The sequence below is a fragment of the Leuciscus leuciscus genome (assembly GCF_965113295.1).
Source record: "Leuciscus leuciscus genome assembly, chromosome: 19".
NCBI classification, from domain to species: Eukaryota; Metazoa; Chordata; class Actinopteri; order Cypriniformes; family Leuciscidae; genus Leuciscus; species Leuciscus leuciscus.
In genome coordinates this window covers 32,420,403-32,445,837 of record NC_138743.1, presented here as the reverse complement: position 1 = coordinate 32,445,837, position 25,435 = coordinate 32,420,403, and the positions used below count along the sequence as shown (strand labels likewise).

At 40.0% G+C, this 25,435-nt stretch overlaps 1 protein-coding gene across 7 annotated transcripts in view; it reads right to left on the bottom strand.

Annotated features, from left to right (window-relative positions):
- The window catches only part of nhsl1b (NHS-like 1b), a 128,538-nt gene that overhangs the window by 20,038 nt on the left and 83,065 nt on the right, over nt 1-25,435 (bottom strand). Inside the window, exon 1 of one of the 7 annotated variants that reach the window (XM_082147464.1) lies at nt 674-1,526. The exons of the other annotated variants lie outside the window; for them this stretch is intronic. Coding sequence (XP_082003590.1) covers nt 674-728 — 55 coding nt within the window. The 5' untranslated portion in view covers nt 729-1,526. Of the gene's footprint in view, nt 1-673; nt 1,527-25,435 lie in introns of those variants that run through there. 7 annotated transcript variants of the gene reach the window in all.

Here is a 25,435-nt window from a genome sequence, read left to right as displayed (position 1 = left end):
GATACTATTTCTTTACTATAAATTATATACAATTTTATCTAAAAACAAATAAAAAAAACAATATTCAATTAAATATTTTGAGATCTGTTAACAATTATTTAATTTTTTTAAATTACATCAATTAACAATGTTATTAAAATATGAATGTTATCAAAGATGAAAACGAGATGTAAAAATAGGAGTGAATTGAGAATGTACATTCAATTTTGATCAATACAGAATTTTTTTTTTTTTTTTTTAACTATAAAAAAACCTAAACTATTATTGGCTGATAACTGATATAGTACTAATATACTGCACATCTAACATAAATATTTGAATATAGTGTAGGTCTAAAAAAAGATGCACACAAGCACTATTGTTCATACATGGTCATTGGTCATTCTCTGGTCATCAAGGTGTTAACAGGTTTGTTTTAGGTTGTCTATTAAGTGTACAGGAAATGACTCATCAGTCCATGTTGAAATACAGATTTACAGCTCTATATGAACTCTGAACTCACACACCTGACACTCACACACCTGGCACATTCAATGAAATCCCTTCAAATTAAAATAAACCACAAGCTGAGAGATTAACAAAACACAAAGCTATTTAAACGAGTTCAGAAAACTAACTAGAAACCCGTCTGATCTCCATCAGCACTGGACAAATATGGCCAAAGAGTTCTTACCCTTCCGTTTGAAGTATTTAATGACTGACTTGAGTGAAGTCCCGATGAACACCATTATTCCAGAGTGTGTGAGGCAGGTGGACCCTGTGTAGAACTGTGACGGCCTCCCAGTACACGGGAGCGCTGGACGACTGGTGTGTGTCGACAAGCTGGTGTCCTTTTGCCAACAAGTCAGTGTGTGCCTCTCCCCATTTGATCAACGCTTATCGCCTCAACAATGAGCCCCTCCTACTCACACACACACACACACACACACACCCTCAACCCAACCCTGGGAAACACCTCCTCCTCCCCTACACACACACACACACACACACACACACACACTCCCTGGGGCTTGGAGAGAGGGGTGTAGTATATGCCCCTCTGTTCATCTGTGCTTCGGTTACCAAGGAGCTCTCCTATACGATCAGCTCATCCGAGGCATCCGCCCTGCTTCTACTCTAATACAAGAATCACAAATGAGATATCTTTAATATCGCAATTCTTTCTCCTACGCCACAACAAGCTGAAATTGAGACTTTTGTTAAAATTTCAGATTTTTCTTCTATGAAAAAGATGCTTGAATGTTTATACGCGTCTCCTCTAGAGTCAAAGATGATTTCTCAATAGCGTCTCAAAATGTGCTCAGATTTGCCAAGATCCGAAAATCCGAGATTGTTACTATTCTAATACACGAGCAAACAGGAAAGGAAAGAAAAATTACAAATGCAATCCCTGTAGTATTACTGTTTCTTCTAGAAGGCAATGAGTTAAAACAGAGGCTTAAAGGAAAAAGAGGAAAAAGAGCCCTCCAGAACCTGTCCTCTTATGCTCACCTAGTCTTATTCATTTGATAAAAAAATAAAATAAAACAGTAATAATGTGAAATGTGATTACAATAAAAAATAAATAAAAAAAATTCTTGTAATTTAGTCCTGTGATGGCAAAGCTGAATTTTCAGCATCATTTACTCCAGTCTTCACTCTTCCGTGTCACATGATCCTTCAGAAATTCTAATATGCTGATTTGGTGATCAAGAAAGTTCTTATTATCATGAAAATTTCTTATTATGAACGTTGAAAATATATATATTTTTTTAGAAACAGAAGTTTAGCATAATAGTATTTTCTGCAAAAATGTAAATATAAGTCTTTATTGTCACTTTTGATCAATTTGATTTATCATCGCTGAATAAACTGAATAGCTGAATAATATTGAATATTGAATAAATAGATATATAGTCCCCCAACGGTGGCCCTGTCAACAAATATGTTCATTTTAATTTCTCTTAAGACATTTGAGCAGAATCATCTGATATTTTAAGAACAAATAAGAACTCCTGAGCTGTGAAAGAAGAACCTCTGAGCAATAAAACTCTCACTTCGGACCCTGACGCTTTGATTTCATCTGTTGTAACCAGGCATGTGTGTTCATTCTTTGGTCATTCACATATGTGCGCATCCGTCTCGGTCTTCGCTGGAGGACAGAAGGAACGGGTCTCCCACTGATAAGCCGTGTTAGCACACAGCCACTGAATCTAGACCACTGGAATATAGATCACACACACAATCTGCCTCATTGTCTACATGCACACACACACACATACACACACCATGACCCTGTTTCTTTTCATTATGAGGGGGTGCAGAGGGATCTGAATGGAAGGGGGATGAAGGGTGGGTGAATTTGGACCTGAATGGAGTTGCAAATGATTACTGAACTAGAGGAGGTAATGCACTGAACACCCCATCCCCCCGAAAATATCCCAATCACACCCACAACAAGCCAAACTCACACTTCTAGGCCATTCCTGATCTTTACTTGCTTATATTTGCTGGATAAAATGTGTAACAAGTGAATCTAAAAGAGGAAACAAGTGTGTGCTGCTCTCTTTTACTCACTGCCAAATTCACACAGTAAGGCTTTTCTCTGCATACGGCCCACATCCGGCCTCTTCCTCTCGAGCCTATTCTCTCCGCACGTGCATGTGTGTGTATTCCAGACTCGCTGTTTGCATGCTGTCTGGCACGCGTACAGTATCAGGATTATGTAGCTGACGCCGGCTGCAGTAATTAACACGCTATTGTTCTGGTCTCACTCCACAGACGTCTGTCACTGCCGGATTACAGTCATTTCAGACTGTCTATCTGTGTGTGTGTGTGTTTATGTATGCGTACAGTGTGACATACCTCATGGCTAGTCACTTGAACAGAAATGGCAAATGTATGACAATCGCACAAAAAGTTTGTTTCCCGCATTCAGATGTGAGGCATGTTCGCTAAGTGTCAGAAATCTATTCATGAGATTCTGGGGTGAAGTTGAACAGCCAATCAGAGTGCTTGAATCTCTCACACTTTTCACACTTGGTCTGGGCTCTCTGCATCCGACAGACCCACATTATGTGTGTGTGTATGTGTAATGGAGCAGTTGTCATATCCCTCCCTCTTCACACGCACACACACGTATGCGCTCTCGAACTATTTCCTGCAATTGTGAAAGGTGAAAATCATCATCAGGAGAAAACTTAAAATGAACCATCTTACAGAAAGGTCAAAAAGTGTAAGAGCACATTTGAAAATCAAAAATAATGCTATAAAATAAATTAGCATTCAGGATTCAGCACTATTTTAGGCTACTAATCAAATATGCAAATTTGTGACATTTATATTAATTTTTCAATTCAACTTAAAATAAATAAATAATAATCTTATTTAAACCTGGGCATAATTCAAAAGTTTTAAGATTTTGATACATTTAAAACAAAAGTAATGTTACAAAATAAGAAGCATTCAGGATTCAGTACTATTTTAGGTCACTAATCAAATATGTGACTTGATTAATGACATTCATATTAATATCAATTCAACTTTTATTTTGAATCTAAAAAAGACGACTTTAGAATATAATTTATTTTAATGCTCATCTCCAGTGTTGGGGAAAGTTACTTTTAAAAGTAATGTGTTACAATATTGCGTTACTTCCTAAAAAAGTAACTAATTGTGTTATTTTGTTACATTTATTGAAATTAATGTTACATTACTTTTTCTCACTTGGGCTGGACTTGCTTGTTTTTTTTTATGTTTTTTTTTTTTTTTTTTATAGAAATACACCAAAAGTGAAATGAAGTCTCAGGTTGAAGGAAATGCAAATTTATAAATTTAAAAAAACACTTGCTTATTGGTATGGTTGAATTAGATCATCGAAGGTCAGCAGCAAAGACATTGGTTTATAAAGTGAGATTAAATACATAAAGTATATTGGTGTTATTTAACATATTCAATTATGAAGGTTTGCATAATACCCTGATTTTGCATTTTGATTTGATTCATTTTGAGGAATATGTTTTTGAACAAGTGAGATAAATAAAGCTTTTTCACATGTAGTCTAGAACTATAATAACCGTCATGTTCAATGCCACTGCAACTTACTCCCAATTTCTCCAAACATGGGGACAGGAGAGGTGAAAGTCAATAAACGGGAAAAAAAGTGACTTGCGTTACTTGTTTGAAAAAGTAATTTGGATATTTTGTTGTAAATTTAAAAGCAATACATTACTTTTGCTAGTTACTAGAAAAAAGTAATCAGATTACATAACTGTTCATCTCTTATCTTGCCCTTCTCTCTATTTCTCTGTCCTCTCAAAAACTTCTATCCTCCCCCATTTCTCATTCACTCTCCTGCCATTGCTTTCGGTGCTTATTACCGTAATCCCGATTGATTTGTCCTCTTCTTTCCCCTTAAACCCTGTCCTGTGGGCTTGTTGGTCTGATCTTAAAAGCATTTGTCTGATTTATCTTAGCAAAAGAGAAACAGAGAGTGTGTGGCAGGTACGAGGAGACCTCATGCCAGCACTGAACCTGTTCAGAGTGTTTGTTCAGTTTACTGAGGTCAGCTCTCACATCCTGAACACAAATACAGCTGTCACTGATACTCTGCTACAACTAATACAAATATTCTGCATTTTCAATCTGCAGTTTAGAACAAAGAGAGAAAGTTGGGGTCTTCTGTTTCTGCAGGCTATAGCTGCGTTTCCATTACCCTTCAAATTGCGCAAATTGAAATTGCGAATTGAAAATACGGCCAATGGAAACACGTCAATTTCGCAAAAACTCCCATTTATCGCAAAAAAGTTTTTACGCTCGCGTGAGGTGGTTTTTCAGGCGATTCGAAAAATAAATATTTTGCAAAACTGCAATGGAAACAGTTTTTGCGCATTTACAGGTCAGCTGACGTAGATGACACGGGTGTGTTTGGACAGAATACGAGACAGAGCTCTTTATTAAATTCATAAAAGACAAAAGAATTACAGGAATAATGGATTCTAAACCTCAAATAAATGCCACAATCAAGACCTCGAAGCAGAAATGAGGGAGAAACACCCAGAAACTCCTCATATGTGCCGCTCACAAGTATAATAAGGGTCGTTCCTTACCATTAATGCTTGGAAAACACACATACATCTCCTTCGATTAATAATAATGGCGAGTGCAGTGGCTGGGATTAGTACATAAACCTACCAATGTCCGTTTCCATGGTTTTTGGAATGATTTTACTCATCGCGAGAGGAAAAATTAAGTTTTAGTCGCATAACATCGGTCAATGGAAACGCGTCATTTCGCAATAGTTTTTTGTCGACATTAGAAAAAATCGCAAAAGTTTTGCGCAAATCTGTAATGGAAACGCGCCTATTGAAACCTCCACAAATAAGTGCCATGGCAAGATAACTAATCCTTTGAACTTTAAGGAGGAAAATAGAAATAATGATACACTGCAGCATCAGGATTTCAGAGAAGTTAGAGATTAAGCAGAAGAGCACATGCACATAAATCCATTTATAATTGCAGGTTAGCTAGAAAGATTGTTTTCTTCTCTTCAAGGTCAGTCTTAATGACATAGGGCCACTTTCCCACACACCTCTGACACGCTATCAAACAACTCTCAAGAGAATAACAGTTATACACATTCATTTCTCTCATTTCTAACTTGTTTAAATGACTGACCTGCAACTTCAGCAACTTCACTGGGCCGCTATAGAAAGAAAGCTAGAGAAACTACACACTGTGAGATGCACACGCTCAGATCACGACACACTGACGACCATATTTACTAGAAGTCTGTGTATATCTGTTCTCTAGAATAATTGTAAAGGGATTCTCATCCAAAAGAAGATTGTGTGGAGCTTGATGTAAGCACGTTATGAGTGTGCAAGAAGTGACGGTTGTTTGTGCAGTGGCGTCAATACTCAAATGTGGATTACTTTTAGAAACTCTTCATTTGTGTCTGTAAGTAAATACTGAGAGAATTATTTATTATTATTTTTGGAGCATCCCTTTAATGCCTTTTTTAATATTTTATTAATATTTTTGTATTTTTAGTTTATTATAAAACTATATATATATATATATATACATATAATAAACAAATATATATAATAAATGTAAATTAAAATGTAATTTAAAATTTAAATAATTACAAATTTATATTAATTATTATTACCATTCCTGGCACTTTTTCTGTATTTAATTTTTCCAGTTTTTTTTATTTTTATAGCATACTGTATTATATAAGGTTTACTATGAAATAATTTACCATCAGTATTAATACTTTGGCAAACAATTACATAAATAATCACACTTATAAAGTACTTTAAAATTGTTTGAATTTAAATATAGGGAGAACATGACTATGAAGACACACAAAAAAATATAATAATAATAATAAAAATAAATAAATAAATTCAGTAGTCACAGTGGAAGCCTGGAGCTGATGAGGTCATCAACATGAGTCAAGAAGAGGAATCTTTTGTTAATACAAAACATGCGCGCGCACACACACACACACACTCTAATTCTGCTTTTTCTTCAGACCCCAAACACTTTGTATTTACCCATAACAAATCACTCAATCCCTCACTATGAGACGCAGTAGCAGTAAAACACTTATCAACCGTCTACTGCCACACATAAGACAAGAGAAATCTGCATAAAAACAAACATCGCCTACTTGGTTCTGAAAGAAAGGCAATAAAAGGCTGCAGGGTTAGAAAGCGTTTGAAATCAGGGCTTATTAGCATTTAGTTTGATTTGCAGATAAGGCTTGTTAACAGAGGGATGGTCTGCTAGGAGGACAGAAAACATCCAGACGGAGCACTCGAGCGTTTGACACTCCACCGATCCCACGAGAAGTTTCCTCAAGCCAGTCGTGTTCATGCAGGAGTAGCGATGTATTGTGTTGTGTCCTGAAAAGGAGACTCAAGCCATGTCTGGCCGTAGCGTGTCTGCAAGAAGAGAGTATGTGTGTGTATAAAAGGTCAAGCATTGTGTTGAATAATAGGCTTGGGCCTCTCAGTGAAGGCATTCCCCGCTATTGTATCGTCAACGAGAACGAACTTATTATGGACGTCTAATGGTTAAAGCTAGACTGAATAAAGCACACGTAACGTACAAGCTAAACTGAGGGAGGAGAACCTTCAACAGACAACAAACACCATCCGCACTGATGAGCTGAATAAAGTTCTGACAAAAAAGGAGGGAGAAAAACAAGAGATGCACAAAGAAAAGAAAAATGATTCCCTTTGAAGTGGAGTCGTTCAGAAAGCCACACCTTGGTGAGAACACAGAAAAGCTGAGCATGAAAGAGAGATGCAATAAAACTAAATACAAAGGGGGGAAGATCAGAAAGGAAGGGGAAAGCATTAGCTGTTGCAAGTAATGAGTCGGCTTCTTAAAAATCACGTATTCAGATCACTAGTTAGTGTGGGGGAAACTCCTGAGAAGCTCCTATAGGAATCAGGTAAAAGCACAATTTTCTCCCCCTGAGCTTCACACGAGTCTCTCTGAGGAAAGACCTTATATGAATGTTCATATAAAATGATCAAATTAGATTAAAAAAGTGTAAGAAGTAAAAATTATAATCATTAACCAGATTTAATCAATATAGAATTACATTTTACTACCAGAAAACAACTTGCTAACAGTTGTATCCGCATATAATATTAAACTGGGATAGAGGAAATTATTTTATCAGAAAAAATTAAATGATTCCAATGATTACTAATAATAAACCAAATGTAGTCCTACTATTGTGTGTGTTTGTTTTTGCTTTCACTAATGTCCAATCAGCTTCCTACACCCCAGGAACAGGTATATTTGGCCTCTGTGTCTGTTTTCTTGTCTAAAAGAGAATAACCACCCTGGCTGGCTATAAATAAGACCAACAACAGTCTGTTTTCTAAACACAAACAGGCGTGCAATGGCCAGCAAGTTGCTTTTTTACAGGACACCAGGCGGGTAGCTGTTAATGTGTCTCCCTCACACAAAGTCTTTTCAGCGAGTTTCCCTCGGAGGAGTTAGAGCCGTTAGAGCCGTTTGTGTGGACACTAAGGCAGTTTTGTTCAGACATGCTGAGAGCCGTAATTCTGTCTGTTTTGTGGAGAGATTTAAGGGCTGATTGAAATTTATTTGTGCCTTTCTGTTTCAATACTATCAAAAGGGGACAGCCCATTTCTCTCCATTTAACATGATATACTCGTATAAAACATGATAAAGTTTCGGGTCAGTAAGACGTTTTAATACTTTTGAAAGAAGTCTCTTATGCTCAAACACGGATGCAACAAAATATTATTAAAATTTAAAATAAATGTTTTCTATTTGTATATTTCAAAATGTTTTCTATTCCTGTGATCAAAGCTGAATTTTCAGCATCATTACTCCAGTCTTCAGTGTGTCACATGATCCTTCAGAAATCATTCTAATATGTTGATTTGGTGCTCAAGAAAAATATTTTATTATTACACGTTAAAAATGTCGTGCCACTTAATATTTTTGAGGAAACCATAATACATTTATTTCAGGATTCTTTGATGATTTTTGAAAATGATAAATTTTTCAGTTTTCTTTGATTAATAAAAAGTTCAAAAGAACAGCATTTATTTGAAATACAAATCTTTTGTAACGTTTTCAATGTTTTTACTCCCACTTTTGATCAATTCAATGCATCCTTGTTGAATAAAAGTATCAATGTCTTTTAAAAAAATCTTACTTTTGAGTAGAAGTGTATATGTTTTGGAGCTCAACTGGTAGAGCATAGGTTTGACTCCCTGGGACCACACATACTAATAAAAATGCATACTTTAAAAACATGTCAAATGCATAAACATGTTCAGCATTTGTGCACGTGCCAGTGGACCCCGTGTACAGCATCTGTCTGAGGGGAGCCATTACTGAAGAAAAGCTTCAGTTTGAGCACTAGTCTCATGGCACCTCATCAGCTGAAGATGTTCCATTGCGATGACCTGCCAAAGTACACAAAGCTCTCTGTTTCCCTAATGCACAGGGTTCAGAGAATTAGATGAGGCAGAATGCATGGAAACAAGTGAACCTCACACACACTGGGGCGTCTAAGGACACATCAGACATGCACACACACCACCGTCTAACTAAGTCTTCTGCAATATGGATTTGAGCGACAGGTCAAATAATTGGAAAGCAGTCTTTGTCTTAAGCCTTTTGTGCATTAAATGCAATAGGTGGAGATGCTGGCTGTAAAAGGTCATGGGGATAGTATGTCAATTTGATGCTTCAAAGACTGTGTGCTTGTCTCATCACATGATCGACCTCTAATGCAGCTCATTGAATTCATCAGGGTGGACAAGTCGCGTGTTCTGTCTAGTCCTGCTTAAATTAAAGATTGAGACAAAGACCGTCCTGCAAATGCACATGTGATATTTGCTTTGATATGTGGGGCAAATTCAATAACATATTAAAGATCAAGACTATTCTTTGAAATAAAAGTGCGTTTGAAAAAGATGTTTGGCTGATAGTAATTTAAATTTTTACAGTAGGATCATGTCATTAACCACAGTGTGCATTATAACTGATATACAGTATACATACAATTTGCAAATGTTTTTGAAAGAAGTCTCTTATGCTCACCAAGGCTGTATATCAAAAACACAGTAAAACAGAAATATTGTGAAATATTATTTAAAATATTTGTCTGTGACATTATCCTTCAGAACTCATTCTAATATACCGATCTGATGTTTAAGAAATATTTATTATGATTAGGGATGCACCGAAATTAAAATTATGGGTCAAAACCAAAAAATTCAGGATGCACTTGGCCGAAAACCGAAACTAATAAATTAAAAATCAATTCATCAATGAAACTTATTTAATAATCAACACTCAAATAGTTAAAACTGAGTTGAAGTAGAAATCTTTTGTAAGAATATAAATGTCTAATATCACTTTTGAACCACTTAATGCATCCTTGCTGAATAAAAGTATTCATTTAAATGATAAAAACCTTACTCACCCCAACCTTTCGTATGGCAGTGTATATTTAAGAATAAAAGGGCACCTTAAGTATTCATGTTTGTCAGTATTAGCTCCAGCATATTAATGGATCATAAGGGGTTGGTAAGGTTCTAGTCTGCATTAATGTAATGGATAAGTGAATCTAACCTACTTCGCTCCATAATGGCCAATGCTCATCCAACCTAGCAAATGTTGCTCAGCCAATCAACACTGACCCTATAAGGGTGAGACGAAATCGAAGAGCGTCAAAAGCAATGAGCTGCAGGATGGCTAGGCCTGATTAGGAGACAATAAGCAGCATGGAGCCAGATTTCCCATAGAGCTCGTGATCATGATGAGGGGGGATCTCTGGGTAAATATGTGTGATTCCAATGTACTGGAGCAAAATGACCCATATTTGCCACCATAGGCAGGAACCGGTAGTCGATGGAGAGAAATGGTGCATGATTAAGTCACAGTCTGCATCCGGAGTTCAAACTTCATCAGGATTCCGGACAAACCCCGGGATTTGACTAGGGCTGTCCCCGACTATGGATTTTCATAGTCGAATCAGAATCGTCATGTCTTGCCTATAGTCGACTAATAGTCGAATCATGTGTATGGGGGTGGGGCTGGGGGCGGGGCTTTAACGTTTCAAAGCCGCGATGTACAGAAAATCACACAAAGATATAGAAGAAAATGTATAAAAACATTTTTGATCAATAAAACTAAGAAATAACATAAATAACTCCAGAAAGGCCACACTGCAGATTTGCATTTCACATGCAAATCAAATTAAATCGGCTAAATTACCTGTGCGAGCAGGCCAGCCTACAGCACAACATCGATGCACCGAAAAAATAAACAATTCATTTACTAAATTAAATTAGAACAGAATATACCTTTCTAATAAATAAAAATACAAAACGAAATAAATCAGAATCAAGTCACAGGATGAGGAGCAAATGTGTGCAAAATGCCTAAAGTGCAGGGGAACATATATTCAAAACAAGCCACAAATAGTTAGATTAGATAACCCTGACAGATTAATAAATAAAATAAAAATAAAGAAATTATTAAAATAACAATAGTAGCCAGAATTTTCAACTTTGTCTTTTTAACTGCAGAAACAACAATAAATGCTAAACTGGAGTGGCAGTCTTTTTAGCTAAAAATGTTCACAGCATCCAAAAATAAAATTAGAACCGGCTGAAAAGTTTTGAAATCACTTGTACCTGATCGAGAGAACAAATCCTGAAAGTCTTTCACTCTGTCTGTCCGTTGGAGTCTTTTCAAATTGTGCGCGCGGATAAAATACATTCTAACGTGAAACCCAGTCTATGCGTGAAACATGTTAACGTTGGCCGGCAGAAGTGCGATCATGGTTTTCCTGATGCTAAATCCAGCCTTGGAGAATATCCTTTCTGATGGTGTACATCCACACTTTAGATTTTCTTATCCCAGACATTGTTAAAGATTTAAATCCTTGCCGCGAAGACGCTCCTCTGTCGGTCACGGATTGAAAGTGAAACTTAAATTTGTCACGGGGTGTTTGGATTTATTCACGCACGTTAAAAAATATTTATTAAAAGCTTCTTTCTTTGCACATTTTTATATAGGCCTGCCTACAGCATTATCATAATAGGCTGAATATTAACGTATTGACATAAAAGCTAGTTCTATGTGAAATCAGACATTGAGCGCCCTCATATAGCCAAAGTGGCATGATCCTCGTTTCATAACACCTCTGCGAAGATTCGACCGTGAGATCGGTAGTCGAATCAGGCTCCTCCTATCGAAGCATCGAATCTTCGACTATTCGGGGTCACCCCTAGATTTGACAAACAACAAAAGGAATTCGCCAAGAGTAACAGAGCTCTTATAGGACACTTCAAACTGATAAAACTTTGCAAAAAACGAACAAGCTGGGAGAAAATGAGGAATATAACAGCCAATTAGTCAAATGCAACCATGTGAGGGATCTGCAACATTATTTGAGTCAGATTTCCACTGAGACTTCAGCCTCCGGGAGGAGATGGAGTCACTGTTGCTGTGGAAACAGGACGTGACGATGCCAGGATGCACCAACGGGACACCAATCTATCCCTTTTGTCATTAACACGAGAGATCAGGGATTCAGAGCATAACTATGCTGCATTACTAACACACACAGACAGACACACATAGGTAGAGACATATCTATAAAGAGGAAAATTGGGAGAGATAACAATTACGGATCAGTCCATAGAGACTCCTAATGGAAGCATGAGCATGGGGATGTGCAAATTAACAGGCTTTTAATAAGTAAGACAGCTGCCATGATAGTGCTGCAGATTTCACCCCATATTAAAACACATAGTGCTTAATTATCCATCGTTACAATTTAGGCTAATTTACCCACAAGGCTGTCATTTAGCCATCTTGAAGCAGAGAAAATATACAAATAGGCATCTTTGAGGACACCTGGATTTGGAAAGACTCATTTCGTTAAGTGGCAAGTAGACCCTCAAGTGCAAGCTCAAGGGTGAGGGGTTGTGTAAAGGGGGTTTGTATATCCAGTAATCCTATCCCACAAACCTGTCCTCTCTCTCTCTCTCTCTGAATTATGCAGGGAAAGATGAAAGAAGGGGCTCGAAATCACTCAAATCTTCCCCTCCTCCTCCTCCTCCTCTCCTGTGTCCTATCAATATGATGAAGCGCCAGAGATGTTAAAAGAGAGTTCATTTCATATAGATCCTAAGACCACTTTTATAACCTGCCTCTCCCTCTGAGGAGTCCCAAAGGAGTCTGGGTAATTCACTGATCAAATATTGAACTTTAAAACGCTTCTGGGATTACCTTTGAGAGGGCCCACATATTTCACTTTAACAACAAAAGCAATTCTCTGTATCCAAATAGGTGCACATCTTTGCAACACCGAATGCAAATAGCAGTATTACAATATATAAAATATATATAAAACAGAAACTAATAAAAAATTACAAAAGTACATAAAATTACTAAGTCTTAAATTAAAGCTAATTCAAAATATTAACAAACTGTATTAGTCTATAAGTAAACAATACAACAACAAAAAAACAAACACTGAATAATACATGTTGGACAATGCCAATGACAATGTAAATAATAAAGTTAATGTTACGTTTAAAATGTTTGCAATAAGCCTTTCCAACGGCAGAGGTGTCAAGAGGACTGTGAAACACTGTATAATCAGCGCCATCTAGTGGTCACAATAGGTTTGAACAAAACTTTCAGCTGATTTTCACTCTCCTCTAAATGGCTCATTCTGTAAGTCAAGTTTCCAGCGCAGTCACTCTGTGTTCATTTCATGTTCGGCATATGAGAACAATACTTGTGAATTTGTGCAGATCAAGCAGCATTAAGCGAACAACATTTAATAGGACTCAAGTAGCATCCCATCTTCTGTCCACAGCTTTGACACTCTCACTGCCTAAATCCTTCTATTCTCATTCTCTTCATTCACAGCAAGTCTCAGAGGAGCCACAGAGTTCGGACTCTAGCCGGTGATTGAATGGTGGAAATCTATTCTCCATCATTACAGGACCACAACTCTCTCATCAGTTCAGAGCCAAATGATTAGAGGCTGTTATGAACCGTATCATTTAGACTCGCATTCAAAAATCCCACCCTGTAGTGATTTTCTATATGTAATTCCACAGTATTCCAGGGTAAGATCAAAGGTCTTTGCAAGGTCAAGCTTGGACTAAAACACTAAGTTTATAGACCATGTCCTGTTGCTCTGTGACATATTCAAAACATTTGTCACAGTTGACAGCAACTGATGTATATATCAGATATTGTCTACGCTGTCTGAACAAACCTGACTTCAACAGTGCAAACAATCAGTCCTAAAGATCACATGGTAAGAAACAAATCTGATTTGTGTGCAGTGTGAACAAAGCTAAAGAGCTTGTATGTGGCCAGATGAATAAAATGCTGGTCAACTGGCAGACCTATTTATCAGAGTTAATGAGACTTAATTAAAGATTGAGCTCAAGCTAAATCAGCTGCTGTTGATTCACCTGTCCGCTTCAAGATCACAAACACCTGCTGCGTCCAAATCCTGTTACTGACGCCCTGTTTACACGTACATGGTTATTTAGAAAAGCGGAGACATTTCCCTTCGGTTGTGCCCCTCGTTTACACGCAAACGGAGAATTCGCCTCTGAAAACGATTATTTCTGAAAACTACGACCAGAGTGGAGATTTGGAAAACTCTGTTTGCATGTAAACTGAGAAAAACTGAGTTTTAGGAAGTCGACGTCACAGTACGCGACAGAACTTGCACTGCGTCAAAGGTGCGACGTATATTTTGGGGATTCTGATTGGCTAACATGAGCTTGAGCTTCTCGTTACACTGCCACCTACAGGTTTGGCATGCTCTTGACGGCATATACACGGGTTTGTGTAAACGAACACTTTTCTGAAAACGGAGAGGGTGAAATATCCGTTTATGAAAATAACCGGCCACGTGTAAACGTAGCCTGAGGTGTGTGTGTGTGTGTGTCTTCAACACATGACATATAAACTGGAGACTTTTTACTGCAATACAACCTAACCTAGAGCTGAATGGAAAGTGAATAATGGAAGACTGAATCAGATACACTGACAAATCAGTGCAAAAAAAAAAGAACAGGTTTGTTTTCCATGGCCATGGGGGCTGGCCTGGCATCCACTGTATAAATGATCCAAAATAATTCACTTCAATTATCTCTAATGGTGGGTGAAAGTAGCCTGTCCCCGCCTTTTAACCCCTGTTGACCTTTCGTCTAATGTCATTTAGCACATTTAAGACATACGGCTTGGGGGAACCGATCAATTAATGTGCCGCCTGTCAGACCTCATGCTCTGAATCTGAGCCTCTGCTTAGAGATGACCTGCAACCTAATTACCTGACACCCTGCTCACAGAGGAAGCGTACTGTAGTGTGCTGTGAGATGACTAACAGACCTGAAATAAGACACAGGTAGAGATGGGTACAACAGTGTGGTTCAGTGTTTGTATCTGTGGAGAAAACCACAACACTGATCAGGGCTAAACAATAAGGAGTTTGGCTGCTGGCATGGGCACTGGCCCATTTAATATATATATATTGTTCTGTCCCTCTATGTTTCAATAGTATTGCATTAATTATCTAGTGCATTTCTTTATTTTCCCACTAGGGGTCAGTATCTCTTTTAGAGTTTTGGGGTTCTTCTTCTGTTTTACATTGCGTGCACGAGACGGCGCTCAGTGTTGAGGGGGCAGGCAAAAAAGTTTGTCACACGCGGTGAGAATGTCCAGAGGTGTTGATATGCCATAATCTGTAAGTAATTAGTTGTCGATATTGTTCTCATTCTTTAAGAGGTTATTTTAATTCTTACTAACAAAAGTTGTTTGTGATCTAAGTCTAATTAATGTTGCTAGCTTCCATGTGGGTGTATGTGGATGCACAATATCATATATAAGCCTATGTTAGCACTTTTTTCTCACTATCCAGATCGTCAGGTTGTACATACAGGTTATAAATGTAAAATCAGAGGTTTTGGGTTTCAGTGTAGCTTTGAACCAAGGCTTGTTGAGTTTGTTAATTAAAGAGTAAGAGCTGTTATACTTTTGCAGAATAGTGAGAAGATAAATAAATCTACAGCTTTATTCTACAGTTATCAGTAAAAAATGTTGGGATCACAGATATGTTGAACAGTTTTGCATTGCCTATAAACGTGTGCTCTGAAACTGTAATTAGCTGCAGTATATTCTGCTACCACATGGTGGCATACGATACAACCTGAATTATTTGTAAACTGTAATTTTGTGATTCTTATTTTGAATTCTCGTCACTTGCAGTATTAATATTTGCATCTATACAATTTGTTTGTATGTTCACAGTTTTACAAAAAAGGTCAGAAAAGAGAGAGGTCTTCAGTAAAGACACTTAAGAGGAAAACTGTGTCTTGTCGTTCCTGGAACCACCTTCTTTACTGCATGTTTAGCTCGCTGCATAGGCTGAGTAGACACACACTCAACCGAGGGCAGAAGAGTAAAAAGATTATCTACCTATCAAGGACCCAAGATGTCTCAGCCTGAAGCTACACCGCCTTTATCACAGATGGTGGCCCGGTCGGAGTGCTTCTCGCGTTCTTCACGCCGTTCGTCCACCAGCCAAGCTGCAGCACAAGCCCGAGCAGAAGCAGAAGCCGCCCGCACCAGAGCACAGTACGCCAAACGCCAGATCGACATGGAGGTTGAGAAGGCTCGCATTGAGGCAACGCTTAACGCTCTGAAGAAGGAGGGTGAGGCTGAAGCAGCGCTTGCTGCAGCTCATGTCCTGGAAGCGGCAGCTGACGAGGAGCACCACCCCATCGACCTCATTGAGCAGGGCATCTCCCCAAAGACGCCTCCTTCCATCAGACGTGCTCAAGATTATGTAAATGCTCACTTCGCCAACTCCAGTTTGCAAGTGAAAGAAGAGAAGCCTGACACAGGACAACTGGTCAGTCATAACGACTCTTGCCATCTACAACCGAGCCAAACACCAGTCGCTTCCTCTCCAGGTGAACATATCATTGATTTTGTAGACAGGGAACGGCTGACGTCCCCTCCTACACACATGAAAATTGACTTTTCACCCCAGCATAGACCCTCAGTGACTCCACGGACTGAACTGTCGGATCTAGCAGCCTATCTAGCACGCCGTGATATGCTGACAGCGGGATTCAAGGTTTTCGACAACCGTCCTGAGTCCTACCTGTCCTGGAAGTCCATCTTCTTCAACGCCATAGGAGGCCTCAACCTCAAGCCTAGCGAGGAGCTTGACCTTCTTACCAAGTGGCTCAGCGGGGAGTCACTTCAACACGCTCTGAGGATCAGGGCGGTCCATGTCAACAACCCACAAGCAGGCCTCCAACGTTTGTGGCAACGGCTAGATAAGAGTTATGGCTCTCCCGAGGTTGTCGAAGCATCACTCTTCCAACGCTTACAGACTTTTCCAAAGGTATCCAATAAAGATACTCAACTGCTGCAAGAGCTTTCAGATCTTCTATTAGAGTTAGAGTATGCACAAAGTGAAGGTTATCTGCCAGGCCTTAGCTTTCTTGACACCCCAAGGGGGATAAACCCGATAGTGGAAAAGCTCCCTTTCGGACTCCAGGAGTCATGGGTGAAACAAGGGACAAAATACAAAAAGGAAAATGGTGCAGTTTACCCACCTTTTTCATATTTTGTTCAGTTTGTAAATGACTATGCCGAAATGAAAACAGACCCTAGCTTTATGTTACAAAGTTCAAACATAGTAGCTCCAAGAGTTGACAAGACAGTGGTAAAACCAGCCAGATACAGAGTTCCTGTTGCAGTGAATAAAACGGATATCAGTCAAACAAACAGCACAGCTCAAACATCCGTTCTCAATCCAGACAAGCAATGTCCTATTCACCACAAGCCCCATTCACTTGCAAAATGCAGGGGATTCAGGTCAAAAACACTGGACGAAAGAAAAGGTATTCTCAAAGAACACTCTATTTGTTATAAATGTTGTTCCTCCACAAGTCACAGAGCTAAGGACTGTAGAGCCATTATCCAATGCTCAGAATGTAATAGTGATGTGCACGTGTCCGCCATGCATGCTGGTCCACCTCCGTGGACACCTAAAGACTCTATCCATCTGCCTCAGAGCCACGGCGGGGAGTCCGATTCCCCAAGCTCTGTAACTACAACCAGTTGTACAGAAGTGTGTGGCCAAGGCCTCAAAGGTAAATCCTGCGCTAAGATTTGCTTAGTCAACGTTTACCCCCGCACATCCCCTGGAAAGAAAAGGAGGATGTACGCCATGTTAGATGATCAAAGCAATTCATCCTTAGCCAGGTCTGCCTTCTTTGACATGTTCAATGTAAAGGGTACCATACTACCATACACCATGAAAACATGTGCTGGTTTATCAGAGACTGGTGGTCGCAGAGCGAGTGACTTTGTGATTGAGGATGTAAATGGAAAAGTGTCCATGCTGCTGCCCATACTAACAGAATGTGATCAGATTCCAGATAACAGGGACGAGATTCCAACCTCTGAGGCGGCGACGGCTCACCCTCATCTACAGGCAATTGCTCCGCAGATTCCTCCTCTGGACCCATCAGCAGAAATTCTTCTCCTCCTGGGCAGGGACATCATTCAAGCTCACAAGGTCCGCACTCAGGTGAATGGTCCAAACAGTGCGCCTTATGCTCAACGCCTTGATTTGGGATGGGTAGTTATAGGTGAGGTCTGCCTCTCAGGTGCCCACAAACCCACAGTGAACGCTTGTAAGACAAACATTCTTAGCAACGGCCGCCCTACTTTCCTCAGCCCCTGTGAAAACAAAATATATATCAAAGACAAATACACAGAAAGCTGTCATACACTTAAGACACAAGTGGAATTGGGCAGACACATTTTCCATCAAACAGCAGATGATGACAAAGTGGCACTTTCAGCAGAAGATGCTTTATTCTTGGACATTATGCACAAAGACTTTGCAAAAGATGATGCGAATAATTGGGTAGCTCCTCTCCCATTCCGCACCCCCAGGCAGCGTTTGCCCAACAACAGGGACCAGGCCCTCAGTCGTTTAATGTCGCTCCGCAAAACGTTGAAAAGGAAACCTGAAATGAGGGAGCATTATGTTGAATTTTTGGATAAAATCTTCAGTAAGGGCCACGCCGAACCAGCTCCGGATCTTACTCCAAACCAAGAATGCTGGTATCTCCCTAGCTTTGGAGTTTACCACCATCAAAAGCCAGGAAAAATTAGGGTGGTCTTCGATTCGAGTGCTCAATGCAGTAATGTTTCTCTCAATGACGTGCTACTAAAAGGGCCAGATCTCAATAACACTCTTGTGGGAGTTTTGATGCGTTTCAGGTCTGACCCATACGCAGTCATGGCAGACGTGGAACAAATGTTCCACAACTTTCTAGTCAGAGAAGACCACCGCAACTACCTTCGCTTCTTGTGGTTCAAAAACCATGATCTGGATGGACAAGTGCAGGAATTCAGGATGAGGGTACATGTATTTGGGAACTGCCCCTCCCCTTCAGTGGCTATCTATGGACTGAAACGGTCAGCGATGGAGGGAGAAAGGGAATACGGCAGTGATGCGAGAGGGTTTATTGAGCGTCACTTCTATGTAGATGATGGACTGAAATCATTCTCTTCCGCCGATGAGGCCATTGACATTCTCTGTAGAGCTCAGAAGATGCTGGCTCAGTGTAATATACGCCTGCACAAAATCTCGTCCAACTGTCCTATCATCACAAGTGCCTTTCCAAGTGAGGACCTTGCAACGGACATGCAGGGCCTTGACCTCGGGCAGACTAACCCACCCATGCAGCGCAGCTTAGGTTTGGGCTGGGATCTGTCCACAGACCTGTTCAAATTTCAGGTAACAGTCAATGAAAAGCCCTTCACTAAACGGGGAGTGCTGTCAGTCATTAATAGTGTGTACGACCCGCTTGGTTTTGCTGTCCCAGTCGTTGTAGAAGGCAGAACCATACTGAGAGACATTTCCACTGACATTTGCGAATGGGACACCGAACTGCCTAAAGACAAATTAGAACAGTGGCGACAATGGAAAGACTCCCTCAAATATCTTCAACAACTTGAAATCCCCAGAATGTACACCTCAATACCACTATCTGCAGCTCTAACTAAAGAGATCCATGTTTTTTGTGATGCCTCCACTAAGGCAGTGGGCGCTGTTGCTTACCTCAAACTCACAGATAGAGATGGTCACAGTGAAGTGGGTTTCCTTCTCGGCAAAGCTCGGCTTTCCCCAAAACCAGACATCACCATACCTAGGCTTGAACTGTGCGCAGCAGTCCTGGCTGTGGAGGTGGCCGAGTTAGTCCTGGAGGAGCTAGACATCGCTGTCGAACAGGTGAACTTCTACACAGACTCCAAGGTAGTGCTCGGTTACATCTTTAACAAAAAGAGACGCTTTCATGTTTATGTGCATAACCGAGTGGAACGTATCAGGCGCTTCACACAAGCTCACCAATGGCATTACGTGCCCACTCATTTAAATCCTGCTGATCATGCCACACGAGCACTACCCGCTGAGCAGCTCTCTAACTCCACATGGATCAGTGGACCCGCTTTCCTTTCCAGTTCAGGAGAAAGTCAAGCACAGGCGGAGTTGTTTGATCTTGTAGACCCAGAGACTGACAAGGAACTGCGACCTGAGGTCACTACTTGTGCCACCACTCTCTCAGAGGATAGACTTAGTAGTGTCAGATTTGAAAGGTTTTCAAATTGGAATGTACTACTTAAAGCTATATCCAAACTCCAACACATTGCCCAGTCATTCAAGCCGAACATAGAGAGCCCCTGTCATGGCTGGCACAGCTGTAATGAACATTTAGCTGAAAAACAGCTCGACCTAGCAAAGAGCACTATCATTCACACTGTTCAAAGAGAAGTTTATGCAGAGGACATAAGACAACTTGAAAAAGGTCTCCCTCTAAAAAACTCAAGCCCACTTAGCAAGCTAAGCCCTATGGTCGACGATAATGGGATCCTCAGAGTGGGTGGGAGACTAAAACGTGCACAGTTAACATCGGACGAAACAAATCCCATAATCATCCCTGGAAAGCACCACCTTGCCCAGCTCATTATAAAACACTTCCACGAGAAAGTATGTCATCAGGGTAGACATTTTACTGAAGGAGCAGTCAGGTCTGCAGGTTTTTGGATTGTGGGAGGCAAAAGAGCTATAAGCAGAGTGATATTCAACTGCGTCACATGCCGTAAACTAAGGGGTAGACAACAGGAACAGATCATGGCTGAGCTACCAGAGGACAGGTTGTCCACGGACCCTCCGTTCACGCATGTAGGCCTCGATGTGTTTGGCCCCTGGCCTGTCATGGTCAGAAAAACACGTGGGGGGCAGTCGGATGCTAAGCGATGGGCAGTCATATTTACCTGTATGAGCACACGCGCCATTCATATTGAAACAATAGAATCAATGGACACATCATCATTCATCAATGCCCTGCGTCGTTTCTTTGCCATCAGGGGTGCAGTCAAACTTCTTAGATCCGATTGTGGGACGAATTTTGTGAGCGCCTGCAAAGAACTCCAAATAGACAAACAGGGCTGTCACAATGACAAACTTCACAGCTTTCTCAAAGTCTCAGGCTGCAAATGGCATTTTAACCCCCCACATGCATCGCATATGGGTGGCTCCTGGGAGCGCATGATTGGGGTCACACGCAAAATCCTCGATGCAATGCTCCTGGAACATAAAAATGCAAAACTGACTCATGAGATTTTAGTGACATTAATGGCTGAAGTCACTGCTATAGTGAATGCACGTCCGCTCACAGCAGTTTCCACAGATCCAGAAAACCCAGCCATTCTTACCCCTGCCATGCTACTTACACAAAAGGTGGCAACCCCACCAGTCCCTCCAGGTCAGTTTGAAAGCAGGGATCTTTTCAAAGCACAATGGAGACGCGTACAATACCTTGCCGATGTTTTCTGGAGCCGATGGCAAAGGGAATATATCTCAGGACTTCAGAACCGCCGAAAATGGAAAACTGTAAAGCCAAATCTACAAACAGGAGATGTTGTTCTGCTAAAGGAGGCACTTGAACATAGGAACAACTGGCCACTTGGACTCATAACCAAAATCTTCCCAAGCGAGGATGGACTTGTCAGGAAAATAGAGGTTAAGATTTTCCGCAAGGGTGAACTCCGATGCTACGTAAGACCTATAAGTGAGGTTGTATTATTGGTGTCTAAGGACAGTGCTTAGAATCGGGTACTTTGCTATGCTAGTTATGGATGACATTCTACAGATGCCAGGCGGGGAGTGTTCTGTCCCTCTATGTTTCAATAGTATTGCATTAATTATCTAGTGCATTTCTTTATTTTCCCACTAGGGGTCAGTATCTCTTTTAGAGTTTTGGGGTTCTTCTTCTGTTTTACATTGCGTGCACGAGACGGCGCTCAGTGTTGAGGGGGCAGGCAAAAAAGTTTGTCACACGCGGTGAGAATGTCCAGAGGTGTTGATATGCCATAATCTGTAAGTAATTAGTTGTCGATATTGTTCTCATTCTTTAAGAGGTTATTTTAATTCTTACTAACAAAAGTTGTTTGTGATCTAAGTCTAATTAATGTTGCTAGCTTCCATGTGGGTGTATGTGGATGCACAATATCATATATAAGCCTATGTTAGCACTTTTTTCTCACTATCCAGATCGTCAGGTTGTACATACAGGTTATAAATGTAAAATCAGAGGTTTTGGGTTTCAGTGTAGCTTTGAACCAAGGCTTGTTGAGTTTGTTAATTAAAGAGTAAGAGCTGTTATACTTTTGCAGAATAGTGAGAAGATAAATAAATCTACAGCTTTATTCTACAGTTATCAGTAAAAAATGTTGGGATCACAGATATGTTGAACAGTTTTGCATTGCCTATAAACGTGTGCTCTGAAACTGTAATTAGCTGCAGTATATTCTGCTACCACATGGTGGCATACGATACAACCTGAATTATTTGTAAACTGTAATTTTGTGATTCTTATTTTGAATTCTCGTCACTTGCAGTATTAATATTTGCATCTATACAATTTGTTTGTATGTTCACAGTTTTACAAAAAAGGTCAGAAAAGAGAGAGGTCTTCAGTAAAGACACTTAAGAGGAAAACTGTGTCTTGTCGTTCCTGGAACCACCTTCTTTACTGCATGTTTAGCTCGCTGCATAGGCTGAGTAGACACACACTCAACCGAGGGCAGAAGATATATATATATATATATATATATATATATATATATATATATATATATATATATATATACACACACACACACACACACACACACACACAAACACAAACACACATAACATATTCACACATATTTATGTATATATATATATACACACACACACACACACACACACATAACATATTCACACATATTTATGTATATATATATATATATATATATATATATATATATATATATATATATATATATATATATATATAAACACACATATATATTTTTACAATTTACAAAAAGTGATTTTTTCAGTTTTTCCATCTAGAAATTATATGGCTGCAATGTAACTCCATACAAGCTATTAATTCATATACATTTGCTGCAAAACATTACTGATTTTTTTTATTTTTTTTTTTACCAGATCTAACAGATATTTTTAATATGATCACAAATCAGTCTCACAATTTTTACACAATGATTTTGAATTAACAACAACGTTTAGGTTTGCAAGGCATAAAAATGTGATCAATAAACGCAGGATAGCAGCACTGGCCACACATTTTGATCAATGATTTTCCAATCACTTTTTAAGATTTTATTAATTCCCAAGATTTATTCTATGCCTGGAAATCACTTTAACTTTTCTTCTCCCTCTTTCTACTCCGCAAACACCTGATGTCCAGCACTAAATAAAACTAGTCTTAACCCCCAATCCCCTAAAGCGATTAATCCGCCAACCAAAACTCAGTTACAGCTGCCATGATGGAACAGCAGGCCCAATTAGTACCTAAACTAAACCAAACAAGCCCGAAAGACTCAGTTAGACCCAGTCTTATCATGATGGAGAGGCACTAATGTGACAGAAGTGTATGCAGAGCAGGAGTGAGTCATTTTTTAATCTCTCTCTCTCTCTCTCTCTCTCTCTCTCTCTCTCTCTCTCACACACACACACACACACACACACACACACACACACACACAAACAAACAATTACATTCCAGTCTCAACATGACAGTAGTGACCTCCTGTCACCCTCAACCAACACACAATACAAAGAGCCGCATGAAGATGCGCTCTAAAGTTAAATAATTTAGGACCCATTACAGATGCAGTGCATGTGACTGGAGAGCCTGGCCTGTAATGAATATACCACTCAAACATTTACATTTAAGATTTACAACTAAAAGAGTTAGTTCACCCAAAAATATCCATATCGGTGCCATTTCTTCAAAAAACTAAAAACAAAAAGAAAACATGGATTTACATTGAGAACTATGAAATAGAGTATCATAGAGACTTAAGGGCAGGCTCTTTTGACTTGGCCACCATCTTCAAAAACCCTAGGAACATCCAGAAGACCCTAGCTACTGCATAGCAATGACATATTGGGCCCTATTTTAACGATCTGAAATGCAAGTATCAAGCGCGAAACGCAAGTAACTTTGTGGGCGGGTCTTGGGCGCTGTTGCTATTATACCGGCGGGATAAATGACTCTTGCGCCCGACGCAAATCTAAAATGGGTTGGTCTGAAGTAGCTTCATTACTCATAGGTGTGGTTTGGACGTAACGTGAAATAAACCAATCAGAGCGACATCTCACATTCCCTTTAATAGCAGGCGCGCTTGTTCCATGGCGGCTTGCTATTATAATGGCGGATTTGCCAGGCGTGCGCCAGGAGCGGTTCACAGCCGAGGAGATCGACGTTCTCGTCAGGGCCGTAAAACACAGAGAAGTGACATTGTATGGGGATGGAGAAACCCACCCAAATTAGCTTCGGTTAAACAGGCGTATAATAATTTGGGTAAATGTGTAAGCTAGATTTATGCCTATTTTTTCAAATCTTCATGGACACAACAATGATTTCCCTCGTGTGTTAATATTTTTCCTTGTAATAATGTATGGTTTTCTAAACCTGCAAAATAGCACCAGGGAACGTTTGCGCCGGAACACTCCTCCTCTTTGCGCTGAACCGCCCCTGGGAGCGCAAGTTCATTCCCTAATTTACCGACGTGTGTCTGTGGAGGGAAAAGTCCGCTGTGCGCGGGTGCTAAATAGGAATGATACATGCGTCGGTGTACAAAGTCAATTGCGCTGGGTGCAAGATAGGGCCCTTGGGGTTAGAGTTTGTTGTAACCCTAAGTATGCAAGTACCACTAACAATTAAGAAACTCTTGTCATCTAAAAAACAAAAGCAGCAGCCTTCCACAATGATTGACAGCTCTCGGTCCTCCTCGAAAAACACAGGACACTGACCTCACACAGTGACACTTCTTTACAGTTGAGTAGCTCCACCCCAACTCTTAACGAGGGAGGGAAACATATGTTGAAAGAGGTGGGGGTGGGAGAAAGACAGAAAGAGAGAAAGGCAATGGGACAGAAAGAGAGGGAGATGAAAAAAGGAAAGGAGTAAGAGAATCCACCTGTCTTTAAGGAATGGTAACATAAGCAATGAGGTTTCTTTTGTCCCCGTCCTGCCATCAGCAGGGGTTATATGTGCATGCCTGAGGGGATCCGACGATTAACAAAGTGCCTTTGTCATGCTGCAGAACTGAACTGTAAGAGTTAGTTAGGCAGGGTAAAGACGAAGCCTTTTGTATTCACAGTTCACAGCAAGGGGCTAAGGCTACCCACAATTCCTCACTGAGATTAAGGATACAAGGACCGCTGCAAACAATAGCAACGGACCGAAATAACTTTGGCCTCCTTAAGCAGGGGTCTGATGGTCATCAG